The 14,442-nt window shown below is 47.1% G+C and overlaps 1 protein-coding gene across 1 annotated transcript in view; it reads left to right on the top strand.

Annotated features, from left to right (window-relative positions):
* The first annotated feature begins 6,467 nt into the window (after positions 1–6,467).
* LOC311150201 (3-hydroxyacyl-CoA dehydrogenase type-2-like) overlaps positions 6,468–14,442 on the top strand; it is a 36,421-nt gene continuing 28,446 nt past the window's right edge. Inside the window, exons 1-2 of the mRNA XM_084187543.1 lie at positions 6,468–6,532; positions 14,101–14,265. Coding sequence (XP_084043669.1) covers positions 6,509–6,532; positions 14,101–14,265 — 189 coding nt within the window. The 5' untranslated portion in view covers positions 6,468–6,508. The remainder of the gene's footprint in view (positions 6,533–14,100; positions 14,266–14,442) is intronic.

Below are 14,442 nucleotides of genomic sequence, written 5' to 3'. Positions count from 1 at the left end.
GTTTCTGCTGCTAAGGCCACTTTCTACCACTCTAAATTTCAAGCCTCTGCCTCTAACCCTAGGAAGCTCTTTGCCACCTTCTCCTCCCTGCTGAATCCTCCTCCCCCTCCCTCCTCCCTCTCTGTGGATGTCTTCGTTAACCATTTTGAAAAGAAGGTTAACGACATCCGATCCTCACTTATTAAGTCAAATGACACCGCTGGTCCTGCTCACACTGCCCTACCCTAAGCTTTGACTTCTTTCTCCCCTCTCTTTCCAGATGAAATCTTGCAACTTGTGACGGCCAGCCACCCAACAACCTGCCCGCTTGACCCTAACCCCTCCTCTCTTATCCAGACCATTTACGGAGACCTTCTCCCTTACCTCACCTCGCTCATCAACTCATCCTTGACCGCTGGCTATGTCCCTTCTGTCTTCAAGAGAGCGAGAGTTGCACCCCTCCTCAAAAAACCTACACTCGATCCCTCCGATGTCAACAACTACAGACCAGTATCCCTTCTTTCTTTTCTCTCCAAAACTCTTGAGCGTGCCGTCTCTAGCCAACTCCTTCTTGATCCAAACCAGTCAGGTTTCAAGACTGGTCATTCAACTGAGACTGCTCTTCTCTGTGTCACGGAGGCTCTCCGCACTGCTAAAGCTAACTCTCTCTCCTCTGCTCTTATCCTTCTAGACCTATCTTCTGCCTTTGATACTGTGAACCATCACATCCTCCTCTCCACCCTCTCCGAGTTGGGCATCTCCGGCGCTGCTCACTCTTGGATTGCATCCTACCTGACAGGTCGCTCCTACCAGGTGGCGTGGCGAGAATCTGTCTCCGCACCACGTGCTCTCACCACTGGTGTCCCCCAGGGCTCAGTTCTAGGCCCTCTCCTATTCTCCCTCTACACCAAGTCACTTGGCTCTGTCATATCCTCACATGGTCTCTCCTATCATTGCTATGCAGACGACACACAATTCATTTTCTCCTTTCCCCCTTCTGATAACCAGGTGGCGAATCGCATCTCTGCTTGTCTGGCAGACATATCAGTGTGGATGTCAGATCACCACCTCAAGCTGAACCTCGGCAAGACGGAGCTGCTCTTCCTCCCGGGGAAGGACTGCCCGCTCCATGATCTCGCCATCACGGTTGACAACTCCATTGTGTCCTCCTCCCAGAGTGCAAAGAACCTTGGCGTGACCCTGGACAACACCCTGTCGTTCTCCACTAACATCAAAGTGATGACCCGATCCTGCAAGTTCATGCTCTACAACATTCCCAGAGTACGACCCTACTTTACACAGAAAGCAGCACAGGTCCTAATCCAGGCACTTGTCATCTCCCGTATGGATTACTGCAATTCGCTGTTGGCTGATCTCCCTGCCTGTGCCATTAAACCCCTACAACTTATCCAGAATGCTGCAGCCCGTCTGGTGTTCAACCTTCCCAAGTTCTCTCACGTCACCCCGCTCCTCCGCACACTCCACTGGCTTCCAGTTGAAGCTTGCATCTACTACAAGACCATGGTGCTTGCCTACGGAGCTGTGAGGGAAACGGCACCTCCGTACCTTCAGGCTCTGATCAGACCCTACACCCAAACGAGGGCACAACGTTCATCCACCTCTGGCCTGCTAGCTCCCCTACCTCTACGGAAGCACAGTTCCCGCTCAGCCCAGTCAAAGCTATTCGCTGCTCTGGCACCCCAATCGTGGAACAAGCTCCCCCATGACGCCAGGACAGCGGAGTCACTGACCACCTTCCGGAGACACTTGAAACCCCACCTCTTTAAGGAATACCTGGAATAGTATAACAGTAATCCTTCTACACCCCCCCCCCCCCCCCCCCCCCCCCCCTCCCCCAGTGGTGGTTGTCCCACTGGCTATCCTAAGTTGAATGCACCAATTTGTAAGTCGCTCTGGATAAGAGCGTCTGCTAAATGACTTAAATGTGTATGTAAATGTAGTAGATCTGTACCAGTACAAAGGGATAAGCCAACAAGTGACACCAGTCAAACGTTTGGACACGCCTACTCATTCAAGGGTTTTTCTTTATTTGAACTATTTTCTACATTGTAGAATAATAGTGAAGACATCAAAACTATGAAATAACACATATGGAATCATGTAGTAACCAAAAAAGTGTTAAACAAATCAAAATATATTTTTACATTTGAGATTCATCAAAGTAGCCACCCTTTGCATTGATGACAGCTTTGCACACTGTTGGCATTCTGTCAACCAGCATCACCTGGAATGCTTTTCCAACGGTCTTGAAGAAGTTCCCACATATGCTGAGCACTTGTTGGCTTCTTTTCCTTCACTCTGCGGTCCAACTCATCCCAAACCATCTCAATTGGGTTGAGGTCGGGGGATTGTGGAGGCCAGGTCATCTGATGCAGCACTCCATCACTCTCCTTCTTGGTCAAATAGCCCTTACACAGTCTGGAGGTGTGTTGGGTCATTGTCCTGTTGAAAAACAAATGATAGTCCCACTAATCCAGGCCCTGTCGTAGCCGGCCGCGACCGGGAGACCCATGGGGCAGCGCACAATTGGCCCAGCGTCGTCCAGGGTAGGGGAGGGAATGGCCGGCAGGGATGTAGCTCAGTTGGTAGAGCATGGCGTTTGCAACGCCAGGGTTGTGGGTTCGATTCCCACAGGGGGCCAGTATGAAAAAGAAAAATGTATGCACTCACTAACTGTAAGTCGCTATGGATAAGAGCGTCTGCTAAATGACAAAAATGTAAAATGTAAACGCAAACCAGATGGGATGGCGTATCGCTGCAGAATGCTGTGGTAGCCATGCAGGTTTAGTGTGCCTTGAATTCTAAATAAATCACTGACAGTGATATAAAATATATTTTGATTTGTTTAACACTTTTTTGGTTACTACATGATTTCCATATGTGTTATTTCATAGTTTTGATGTCTTCAAGATTATTCTACAATGTGGAAAATAGATAAAATATAGAAAAATCCTGGAATGAATAGGTGTGTTCAAACTGTATATCATTAATAAACAGGCTATTGAAATGTTTGTACTATTACTTTTTATTTAGAAAATAGCCGATATTCCGTGTAATTTTTTAGTGTTGCTGACGAGACATTGATAAAAGTCGAAGCTCTAGAAAGATGCCCTTGTTTCCGACCTGGAATTCCGAGTTGGATGACCTTTCAAGACGATTTTTCCCAGTCGGAGCGCCATTTTTTCCCTTGAGTTGTCATGAACGCTCGAGATTTTTCGAGTTACCAGTTGTTTTGAACGCGGCAAAAGAACATAATGGCGGCACGTCAGTGGACGTGTGTGTCGTGAACAACATTAGCGTGAGCAGCAATAGGAATCGGCGGTTCGCCTTCAAAATAAAAGTTACCTATTGAAACTGATGCAAACGGATACAAATGTTAAAAACATGCCACAGTTGGAGTTGATAATGAATAGAACTACAGTATGTAGAGTTTACACAAATATGAGCGTCTTAGCTCTCATTGCAGGACTGACTGTGGGAAATCACCTTTCCAGTCAGTCTATTGTATGTACAGTTTCAAAGGGTGACTTTTATTTTGAAGGTGAACCACCGATCACACTATCTTTGCTCACGCTTATGTTGTTCACGACACAGTGATTACGGCGGTCTGTTCTCAATCATGATCAATGATGTTTAACTCACAGGTACAGCCAGATATAGGGAGGTCGTTATTTGCAGATGATGGTGCCTTATGGAAGAGGGGAAGAAATGTGCCATACATAGTCAGGAAGGTACAGGAAGCAATTGATGAGGTAGAGCGGTGGGCATTAATGTGGGGATTCAGGTTCTCTGTAGAGAAAACGCAAACAGTGTTCTTTACCAGGAGGAAGGTGGGAGATGAGGTATGCTTGAGGTTATATGGGAGAAACTTGGAGAGGGTGGGGACCTTCAGGTTCCTTGGGGTATACTTTGACACTAGACTGACCTGGGCAGAACACATTGAGAGAGTGGTGGGAAAGTGGAAGAAGGTGCTAAATGTGATGCGCTGTCTGTCTGGCGGGGAAGGAGTGGGGGGCTGGGCGTTCCTCATTGAAGACCATGTATGTTGCATTGATCCGATCTGTAATAGACTATGGCAGTATAGCATATGGTTCGGCAGACCGGGCCTCACTGGAAAGGCTAGATGTCATACAGGGGCGGGTAGGTAATACCCAGGCGAAGGAGATGGGACTGTATGGAAGGGAGTTTAGTCCAACGGTAGTTATTCCTGTAAATCCACCATGGCTACTCCTGCCTCCAGTAGTTTATCTAGAAGTGTTGGAGAGACTACAGAAAGATAGGGAGGGGGTTGATCCATCTGATTTCTTTAAGAGACGTCTGGAAACTGTGTATCAGGATTTTGTGGCCATTTACACAGATGGTTCAAAAGATCCAAGGACAGGACGTACTGGGTCATCATTTGTAGTGCAGGAGTGTGGGGTGGAAGTCAGGAAACGTATTACAGATCATCTGGCTGTATATACGGCAGAGCTGATGGCCATACTGTTGGCCTTGCAGTGGGTGGAGCTGATGGCCATACTGTTGGCCTTGCAGTGGGTGGAGCTGATGGCCATACTGTTGGCCTTGCAGTGGGTGGAGCTGATGGCCATACTGTTGGCCTTGCAGTGGGTGGAGCTGATGGCCATACTGTTGGCCTTGCAGTGGGCGGAGCTGATGGCCATACTGTTGGCCTTGCAGTGGGCGGAGCTGGTGGCCATACTGTTGGCCTTGCAGTGGGCGGAGCTGATGGCCATACTGTTGGCCTTGCAGTGGGTGGAGCTGATGGCCATACTGTTGGCCTTGCAGTGGGTGGAGCTGATGGCCATACTGTTGGCCTTGCAGTGGGCGGAGCTGATGGCCATACTGTTGGCCTTGCAGTGGGTGGAGCTGATGGCCATACTGTTGGCCTTGCAGTGGGCGGAGCTGATGGCCATACTGTTGGCCTTGCAGTGGGTGGAGCTGATGGCCATACTGTTGGCCTTGCAGTGGGCGGAGCTGATGGCCATACTGTTGGCCTTGCAGTGGGTGGAGCTGATGGCCATACTGTTGGCCTTGCAGTGGGTGGAGCTGATGGCCATACTGTTGGCCTTGCAGTGGCTGGAGCTGATGGCCATACTGTTGGCCTTGCAGTGGGTGGAGCTGATGGCCATACTGTTGGCCTTGCAGTGGGTGGAGCTGATGGCCATACTGTTGGCCTTGCAGTGGGTGGAGCTGATGGCCATACTGTTGGCCTTGCAGTGGGTGGAGCTGATGGCCATACTGTTGGCCTTGCAGTGGGTGGAGCTGATGGCCGTACTGTTGGCCTTGCAGTGGGTGGAGCTGATGGCCGTACTGTTGGCCTTGCAGTGGGTGGAGCTGATGGCCATACTGTTGGCCTTGCAGTGGGTGGAGCTGATGGCCATACTGTTGGCCTTGCAGTGGGCGGAGCTGATGGCCATACTGTTGGCCTTGCAGTGGGTGGAGCTGGTGGCCATACTGTTGGCCTTGCAGTGGGTGGAGCTGGTGGCCATACTGTTGGCCTTGCAGTGGGTGGAGCTGGTGGCCATACTGTTGGCCTTGCAGTGGGTGGAGCTGGTGGCCATACTGTTGGCCTTGCAGTGGGTGGAGCTGATGGCCATACTGTTGGCCTTGCAGTGGGTGGAGCTGATGGACATACTGTTGGCCTTGCAGTGGGTGGAGGAAGTCAAGCCAGACAGAGTAGTTATTTGCTGTGATTCATGTGCAGTGTTAATGAGTCTCCAGTCCTTTAGCTCACGTAGCAGACAAGACCTGCTTTATGAGGTGCTACAAACCCATGGCAGGATTAGACAGATGGGTATTCAGATAAGATTTACTTGGGTCCCAGCCCATGTGGGGGGGAGGAGAACGAGGCGGTAGATTAACAGGCTAAACAAGCACTTAGTAGTGGGGATGTTGATGTTGAAGTGTCAATGAGCAAGGCAGAGGCAAAAAGATTGATATATACAGTGATGGTGCAGAGATGGCAGGAGCAGTGGAATAGAGATAATAAGGGAAGGCATTTATTTCAGGTACAGAGGAAAGTCGGGGAGGGGAGGACGGCAGGAAGGGACAGAAGAGAGGAGGCTATTTTTACAAGATTAAGGGTGGGACACAGCCAGTTGAATAAGACATTAAACGTGATAGGAAAGCATCCATCAGGAAAGTGTGATTATTGTCAGGAAACAGAGACCGTGGAGCATGTATTGCTACAGTGTGGGCAGTATCAGAGGGAAAGAGAGAGGATGAGATGTAGTATGAGGTAGAAGGGGATACAGGAAATTAGTTTAAAGAGTATATTGAGCAGAACGTCATTAGATATAGTCTCAAATATTTTGTTATCTTTTTTAAGAGAAACGGGGTTGGCAGGTCGAATTTAGTTTATCCCCGTCTCTAGCCCACATTCCAGTACGGTAGGTGGCGGTAATGCACCATAATGTTGGATGCCAACCGCCGATAAACCCCACTGAAGAAGAAGAAGAAGAAGGTAACGGCGGCCGGGTTGCCCAGTTTCAGTGCAGAGCTCGCAGACATGGCGAACATTCGAAGTATCAAGGTTAGTAGCTAGCGATGGCAGAAAGCTTGTTAACTACGATGATTTGGTGTTTTCAACTTCTGTCACATCAGGCGGTACATGTTAGCGGGGGTTTAGTTCTAGAATTGAGGAGGATACTGTAAGTTTGTCAGTTGGACTAATTGTCCTTCCATTGACAAGTTTATTTTGTGTTGCTAGTTAACGCCAGCGTGCACAACACCTTCCCTCAGTCGCTGCCCTTGCCGCCTTGGCTGACACATTGACGTACAGTCCTACTCTGTATAAAGGTTATTTATTGCAAGTTAGGTTTGCATGTTGTGAGCTAGTGAGCTGCAAAGCAAGTTACCCAGTTATGGAAGGCTATAGTTAGGTTTCCATCCAATTGGCTACAGATTTTTATGCGAATATTCTAGAATCCGTATAAAGAAAATGTGGGCATTTTAACACCAGTGGAATGTTTTCACTAAATGGACTTCAGTGCGTGATGACGTAGTGCGCACAAAGTACATTTTCGCTTAAGTTTTTATGTACGGAATGGTCTTGGCACTTGCGCTCTAGACAACAGTTCGCAGATAGGCTACAGGCTAGTCTACATGAGATTATTATGGATAAAGATGTCTACAGGCTAGTCTACATGAGATTATTATGGATAAAGATGTCTACAGGCTACAGGCTAGTCTACATGAGATTATTATGGATAAAGATGTCTACAGGCTAGTCTACATGAGATTATTATGGATAAAGATGTCCACAGGCTACAGGCTAGTCTACATGAGATTATTATGGATAAAGATGTCTACAGGCTAGTCTACATGAGATTATTATGGATAAAGATGTCCACAGGCTACAGGCTAGTCTACATGAGATTATTATGGATAAAGATGTCCACATGCTTCCCAGCCGAAACAGTTTGGAAGAGTTCCTGCATATATTATGATGATGTTTGTTCGTTTTGGACTTTGGTTAGGGGTTTTTCGGCTGTTCGGTGCACTTTTTTTGTTTTGTGTGACTGCATATTTTAAAGCGGCCTTTTATTGTCCCCAGCACAAGGTGCACCTGTGTAGTGATCATTCTGTTTAATCCGATTATTGATATGCCACACCTGTCCGGTGGATGGATGATCTTGGCAAAGGAGAAATGCTCGCTAACAGGGATGAAAACACATTTGTGCACAACATTGAGAGAAATAAGCATTTTGTGCGTATGGAAAATGTATGGGATTTTTATTTTTATTTCAGCTCATGAAACATGGGACCAACACTTTACATGTTGCATTTTTATATTTTTGTTCAGTGTAGTTACCTGTCCAAAATTGTAATCAGTAACATAACTTTTGGATGACCCAAACTCAGTAACATATTCTGATTACTTTCAGTTACTTTTAGATGACTTTCCCCTTAAGAGGAATTAGAAGAAGACACAAATGAATATTTCCAATTGAACAACACCTATTGCAGGATAAATCAATGTTAGAGTTTACATAGCTGGCCATAAATGGATGTTGCATTTTACTTCATGGGTTGGTTATGTAGGCTTCTTCTAACCAACCCATTGCTTGCTACTACAGATAATAATCACATTTTATTGATAACATGCGCCGAATACAACAGGTGTAGACTATACAGTGAAATGCTGACTTACGAGCCCATTCCCAACAGTGCAGAGTTAAAAAGTAAGACAAATATTTGCTAAATAAAAAAGAAAATAGTAACACAATAAAAACGATGAGGCTATATACAAGGAATACCTGTACTGAGTCAATGTGCAGGGGTATGAGGTAGAGGTAATATAGTATGTACATGTGTGTAGGGGTAAAAGTGACTAGGCAATCAGGATAGATAATAAAGAGTAGCAGCAACGTGTGTGTTGGAGTGTCAGTGTAGTGTGTGTGTGGGTAGAGTCTAGTGGGTGTGCATAGAGTCAGTGCAAAACAATTAAGATAAATAAATACAGTCGTGGTCAAAAGTTGAGAATGACACAAATATTAATTTTCACAAAGTCTGCTGCCTCATTTTTTATGATGGCAATTTGCATATACTCCAGAATGTTATGAAGAGTGATCAGATGAATTGCAATTAATTGCAAAGTCCCTCTTTGCCATGAATATGAACTTAATCCCCCCCAAAACATTTCCACTGCATTTCAGCCCTGCCACAAAAGGACCAGCTGCCATCATGTCAGTGATTCTCTCATTAACACAGGTGAGAGTGTTGACGAGGACAAGGCTGGAGATCACTCTGTCATGCTGATTGAGTTAGAATAACAGACTGGAAGCTTTAAAAGGAGGGTGGTGCTTGAAATCATTGTTCTTCCTCTGTTAACCATGGTTACCTGCAAGGAAACACGTGCCGTCATCATTGCTTTGCACAAAAAGGGCTTCACAAGCAAGGATATTGCTGCTAGTAAGATTGCACCTAAATCAACCATTTATCGGATCATCAAGAACTTCAAGGAGAGAGGTTCAATTGTTGTGAAGAAGGCTTCAGGGCACCCAAGAAAGTCCAGCAATCGCCAGGACCGTCTCCTAAAGTTGATTCAGCTGCGGGATCGGGGCACCACCAGTGCAGAGCTTGCTCAGGAATGGCAGCAGGCAGGTGTGAGTGCATCTGCACACACAGTGAAGCGAAGACTTTTGGATGATGGCCTGGTGTCAAGAAGGGCAGCAAAGAAGCCACTTCTCTCCAGGAAAAACATCAGGGACAGACTGATATTCTGCAAAAGGTACAGGGATTGGACTGCTGAGGACTGGGGTAAAGTCATTTTCTCTGATGAATCCCCTTTCCGATTGTTTGGGGCATCCAGAAAAAAGCTTGTCAGGAGAAGACAAGGTGAGCGCTACCATCAGTCCTGTGTCATGCCAACAGTAAAGCATCCTGAGACCATTCCTGTGTGGGGTTGCTTCTCAGCCAAGGGAGTGGGCTCACTCACAATTTTGCCTAAGAACACAGCCATGAATAAAGAATGGTACCAACACATCCTCAGAGAGCAACTTCTCCCAACCATCCAAGAACAGTTTGGTGATGAACAATGCCTCTTCCAGCATGATGGAGCACCTTGCCATAAGACAAAAGTGATAACTAAGTGGCTCGGGGAACAAAACATCGAAATTATGGGTCCATTGCCAGGAAACTCCCCATACCTTAATCTCATTGAGAACTTGTGGTCAATCCTCAAGAGGCGGGTGGACAAACACAACCCCACAAATTCTGACAAACTCCAAGCATTGGTTATGCAAGAATGGGCTGCCATCAGTCAGGATGTGGGCCAGAAGTTAATTGACAGCATGCCAGGGCGGATTGCAGAGGTCTTGAAAAAGAAGGGTCAACACTGCTAATATTGACTCTTTGCATAAACTTAATGTAATTGTCAATAAAAGCCTTTGACACTTATGGAATGCTTGTAATTATACTTCAGTATACCATAGTAACATCTGACAAAAAATATCTAAAAACACTGAGGCAGCAAACTTTGTGAAGACCAATACTTGTGTCATTCTCTAAACTTTTGACCATGACCGTACATTATAAAGGGTTAGGGTTAGGGTAACTGATTAGGGTTAGGGTAACTGATTAACTGTTCAGCACTCTTATGGCTTTGGGGTAGAAGCTGTTCATGTGCATTCTGGTCACAGACTTGGCGCTCCGGTACCGCTTGCCGTGCGGTAGCAGAGAGTCTGTGACTTGGGTGGCAGGAGTCTTTTGACTATTTTTAGGGCCTTCCACTCACACCGCCTGGTATAGAGGTCGAGGATAGCAGGTAGTTTGATCCCAGTGATGTATTGGGCCGTACACACTACCCTCTGTAGTGCCTTGCGATCGGATGCCGAGCAGTTGCCATACCAAGCGGTGATCCAGTCAAGAAGCGCTCTATGGTGCAGCTGTAGAACCTTTTGAGGATCTGAGGGCCCATGCCAAATCTTTTCAGTCTCCTGAGGGGGAATAGGCTTTGTCGTGCCCTCTTCACGACTGTGTTGGTGTGTTTGGACCATGATAAGTCCTTAGTGATGTGGACACCAAGGAACTTGAAGCTCTCAACCCGCTCTACTACGGCCCCGTCGATGTGAATGGGGGCGTGTTCGGCCCTCCATTTCCTGTAGTCTACGATCAGCTCCTTTGTCTTGTCCACTTTGAGTGAGAGGTTGTTGTCCTGGCACCCCCACGCAGTCATGGGTGAACAGGGAGGACAGGAGGGGACTGAGTACGCAGTCATGGGTGAACAGGGAGGACAGGAGGGGACTGAGCACGCAGTCATGGGTGAACAGGGAGGACAGGAGGGGACTGAGCACGCAGTCATGGGTGAACAGGGAGGACAGGAGGGGACTGAGCACGCAGTCATGGGTGAACAGGGAGGACAGGAGGGGACTGAGTACGCAGTCATGGGTGAACAGGGAGGACAGGAGGGGACTGAGTACGCAGTCATGGGTGAACAGGAGGGGACTGTGTACGCAGTCATGGGTGGACAGGGAGGACAGGAGGGGACTGAGCACGCAGTCATGGGTGAACAGGGAGGACAGGAGGGGACTGAGTACGCAGTCATGGGTGAACAGGAGGGGACTGAGTACGCAGTCATGGGTGAACAGGGAGGACAGGAGGGGACTGAGTACGCAGTCATGGGTGAACAGGAGGGGACTGAGTACGCAGTCATGGGTGAACAGGGAGGACAGGAGGGGACTGAGTACGCAGTCATGGGTGAACAGGGAGGACAGGAGGGGACTGAGCACGCAGTCATGGGTGAACAGGGAGGACAGGAGGGGACTGAGCACGCACCCCTGAGGGGCCCAGGGGGTGGGGGTAGGCAACAACGCATCAAATCAAGCTTTATTTATACAGCACACTTCAGACATGGAATGCAACACAATGTGCTACACAGGAAACAAACAAATAAAAATAAATAAAAACTACAATATTAATTTCACAACAAACACAAAAGAAAAAGAATAAAAACTGAAGGACTAAAAAGCCTCCTGAGGAGAAGCAAAACTAAGAAGGTGTTTTAAGATCTCTTTTAAATATGTCCCCAGTTTCAGCCCCCCTCAGGTTCTCTGGCAGGCTATTCCAGAGTCTGGGGGCATAGAAATTAATGGAGATATCAATAATAACATCTAAATGATAGACCAGCGGTGGGATTCACATCAATGTGCTATGTCAATAGTAAGTGATATCCGTATCGCCTGTAAGCTATGTCCTTAACCTCCTAGCGTTTATTGAAGTTGGATAATCTTTGTATCCCGACAGCAGCCGCACCATTGGAAGACAGGTTGGACTGTAGGCTGCAAAAGCCTATTACTGCTCTTTTCCCACGATCCATCAAACGCATTTGGTGTGTCATCATAGTGGTCTCTGACTGGTGGCCATCATTTGGTGTGTCATCATAGTGGTCTCTGACTGGTGGCCATCATTTGGTGTGTCATCATAGTGGTCTCTGATTGGTGGTCATCATTTGGTGCGTCATCATAGTGGTCTCTGACTGGTGGCCATCATTTGGTGCGTCATCATAGTGGTCTCTGACTGGTGGCCATCATTTGGTGAGTCATCATAGTGGTCTCTGATTGGTGGTCATCATTTGGTGTGTCATCATAGTGGTCTCTGACTGGTGGCCATCATTTGGTGAGTCATCATAGTGGTCTCTGACTGGTGGTCATCATTTGGTGAGTCATCATAGTGGTCTCTGACTGGTGGTCATCATTTGGTGAGTCATCATAGTGGTCTCTGATTGGTGGTCATCATTTGGTGAGTCATCATAGTGGTCTCTGACTGGTGGTCATCATTTGGTGTGTCATCATAGTGGTCTCTGACTGGTGGTCATCATTTGGTGTGTCATCATAGTGGTCTCTGATTGGTGGCCATCATTTGGTGCGTCATCATAGTGGTCTCTGATTGGTGGCCATCATTTGGTGTGTCATCATAGTGGTCTCTGGCTGGTGGCCATCATTTGGTGTGTCATCATAGTGGTCTCTGGCTGGTGGCCATCATTTGGTGAGTCATCATAGTGGTCTCTGACTGGTGGCCATCATTTGGTGTGTCATCATAGTGGTCTCTGATTGGTGGCCATCATTTGTTGAGTCATCATAGTGGTCTCTGACTGGTGGCCATCATTTGGTGAGTCATCATATTGGTCTCTGATTGGTGGTCATCATTTGGTGAGTCATCATAGCGGTCTCTGACTGGTGGTCATCATTTGGTGTGTCATCATAGTGGTCTCTGATTGGTGGTCATCATTTGGTGAGTCATCATAGTGGTCTCTGATTGGTGGTCATTTGGTGAGTCATCATAGCGGTCTCTGACTGGTGGTCATCATTTGGTGAGTCATCATAGTGGTCTCTGATTGGTGGTCATCATTTGGTGAGTCATCATAGTGGTCTCTGATTGGTGGTCATCATTTGGTGAGTCATCATAGTGGTCTCTGATTGGTGGTCATCATTTGGTGAGTCATCATAGTGGTCTCTGATTGGTGGTCATCATTTGGTGAGTCATCATAGTGGTCTCTGATTGGTGGTCAGACTCCCTCAGGTGGAACAAATGTAAATAGCCCATTTTTTCAGCTCTGATTTGAATGTCATTAAGAACAAAGGAACATCTGAATCTAAAGTCTTCCTGGATTGGATCATATCGTTTTTCTAAAGTATCTGTAATCTGATTACAATATTTTAGCTGGTAACGAATGAGTTCGTTTTTTTTGTAATCTGTTATTCCCGATCTCAGTCATAAACTAGGTTTCCATCCAATTGGCTACAGATTTTCATGTGACTATTCTAAAATCTTCATAAAATAATTTTCCCGCCAGAGATGTTTCCATCAAATTGACTTGTGGATAAAAGGCTGTGTCTGATGACTTGGTGCACATAAAAATAACTTTTACGGTTATAAAAAAATACAAGTGAACTGGGTTTCCATCACATTTTCCTGTGGATTGGAGAAGAAAGATGACTAGTTCATCGGGAAAGTGAGCCGGTCCGTTAGCCAGTAGCCCAGCCCAGCTGACGTGGTGCTATTTTCCAGATTTCTTACCACTTTCTTTCCCTCTGGCCTCCATTGATCTAGTCACTATAATGCTTGCCATCCTACAAGGGTAGAACCTCCAATCCCTTTTGAACAGATGATGAAAGAGACATGAGGTTTTAACCATTGGTTTTCCTAGAGGATTATCTACACAACATAACATTTTACCCATTGGTCAAAATATGTGTTTTTGATTGGACGCCCTACCCTGTGTGTTTTGATTGGACGCCCTACCCTGTGTGTTTTGATTGGACGCCCTACCCTGTGTGTTTTGATTGGACGCCCTACCCTGTGTGTTTTGATTGGACGCCCTACCCTGTGTGTTTTGATTGGACGCCCTACCCTGTGTGTTTTGATTGGACGCCCTACCCTGTGTGTTTTGATTGGACGCCCTACCCTGTGTGTTTTGATTGGACGCCCTACCCTGTGTGTTTTGATTGGACGCCCTACCCTGTGTGTTTTGATTGGACGCCCTACCCTGTGTGTTTTGATTGGACGCCCTACCCTGTGTGTTTTGATTGGACGCCCTACCCTGTGTGTTTGTGTCTGTCTACGTCTCTGTCCCCCTGACCTAAACCATGTCACCCCCAGGGTATGGTCGGCCTGGTGACAGGCGGTGCGTCAGGGCTGGGCCGGGCCACCGTGGAGCGGTTGGTGCAGCAGGGGGCGTGTGCTGTGATTCTGGATCTTCCCTCTTCAGACGGACACAACCTTGCAGCCAGCCTCGGAGAACGCTGCGCCTTCGCCCCCGCTGACGTGAGTCTGACCTTTCACCCCTAACCAATGTTCACTCTTAAGTTGCGCACCTCCTCCAGGAATCAACATTATATCAGCCCCTTTTCAATGCAACAAACCAAAACAAATCTAACTTTACAAGATTGAGTCTGGTATTGTGTTGTAGGCAGAGCCAGAGCGCAACAGAGTAGAATTCTA

Source organism: Coregonus lavaretus (assembly GCF_964263955.1).
Source record: "Coregonus lavaretus genome assembly, chromosome: 22".
Taxonomy (NCBI): domain Eukaryota; kingdom Metazoa; phylum Chordata; class Actinopteri; order Salmoniformes; family Salmonidae; genus Coregonus; species Coregonus lavaretus.
This window is presented reverse-complemented; position numbering and strand designations above follow the sequence as displayed.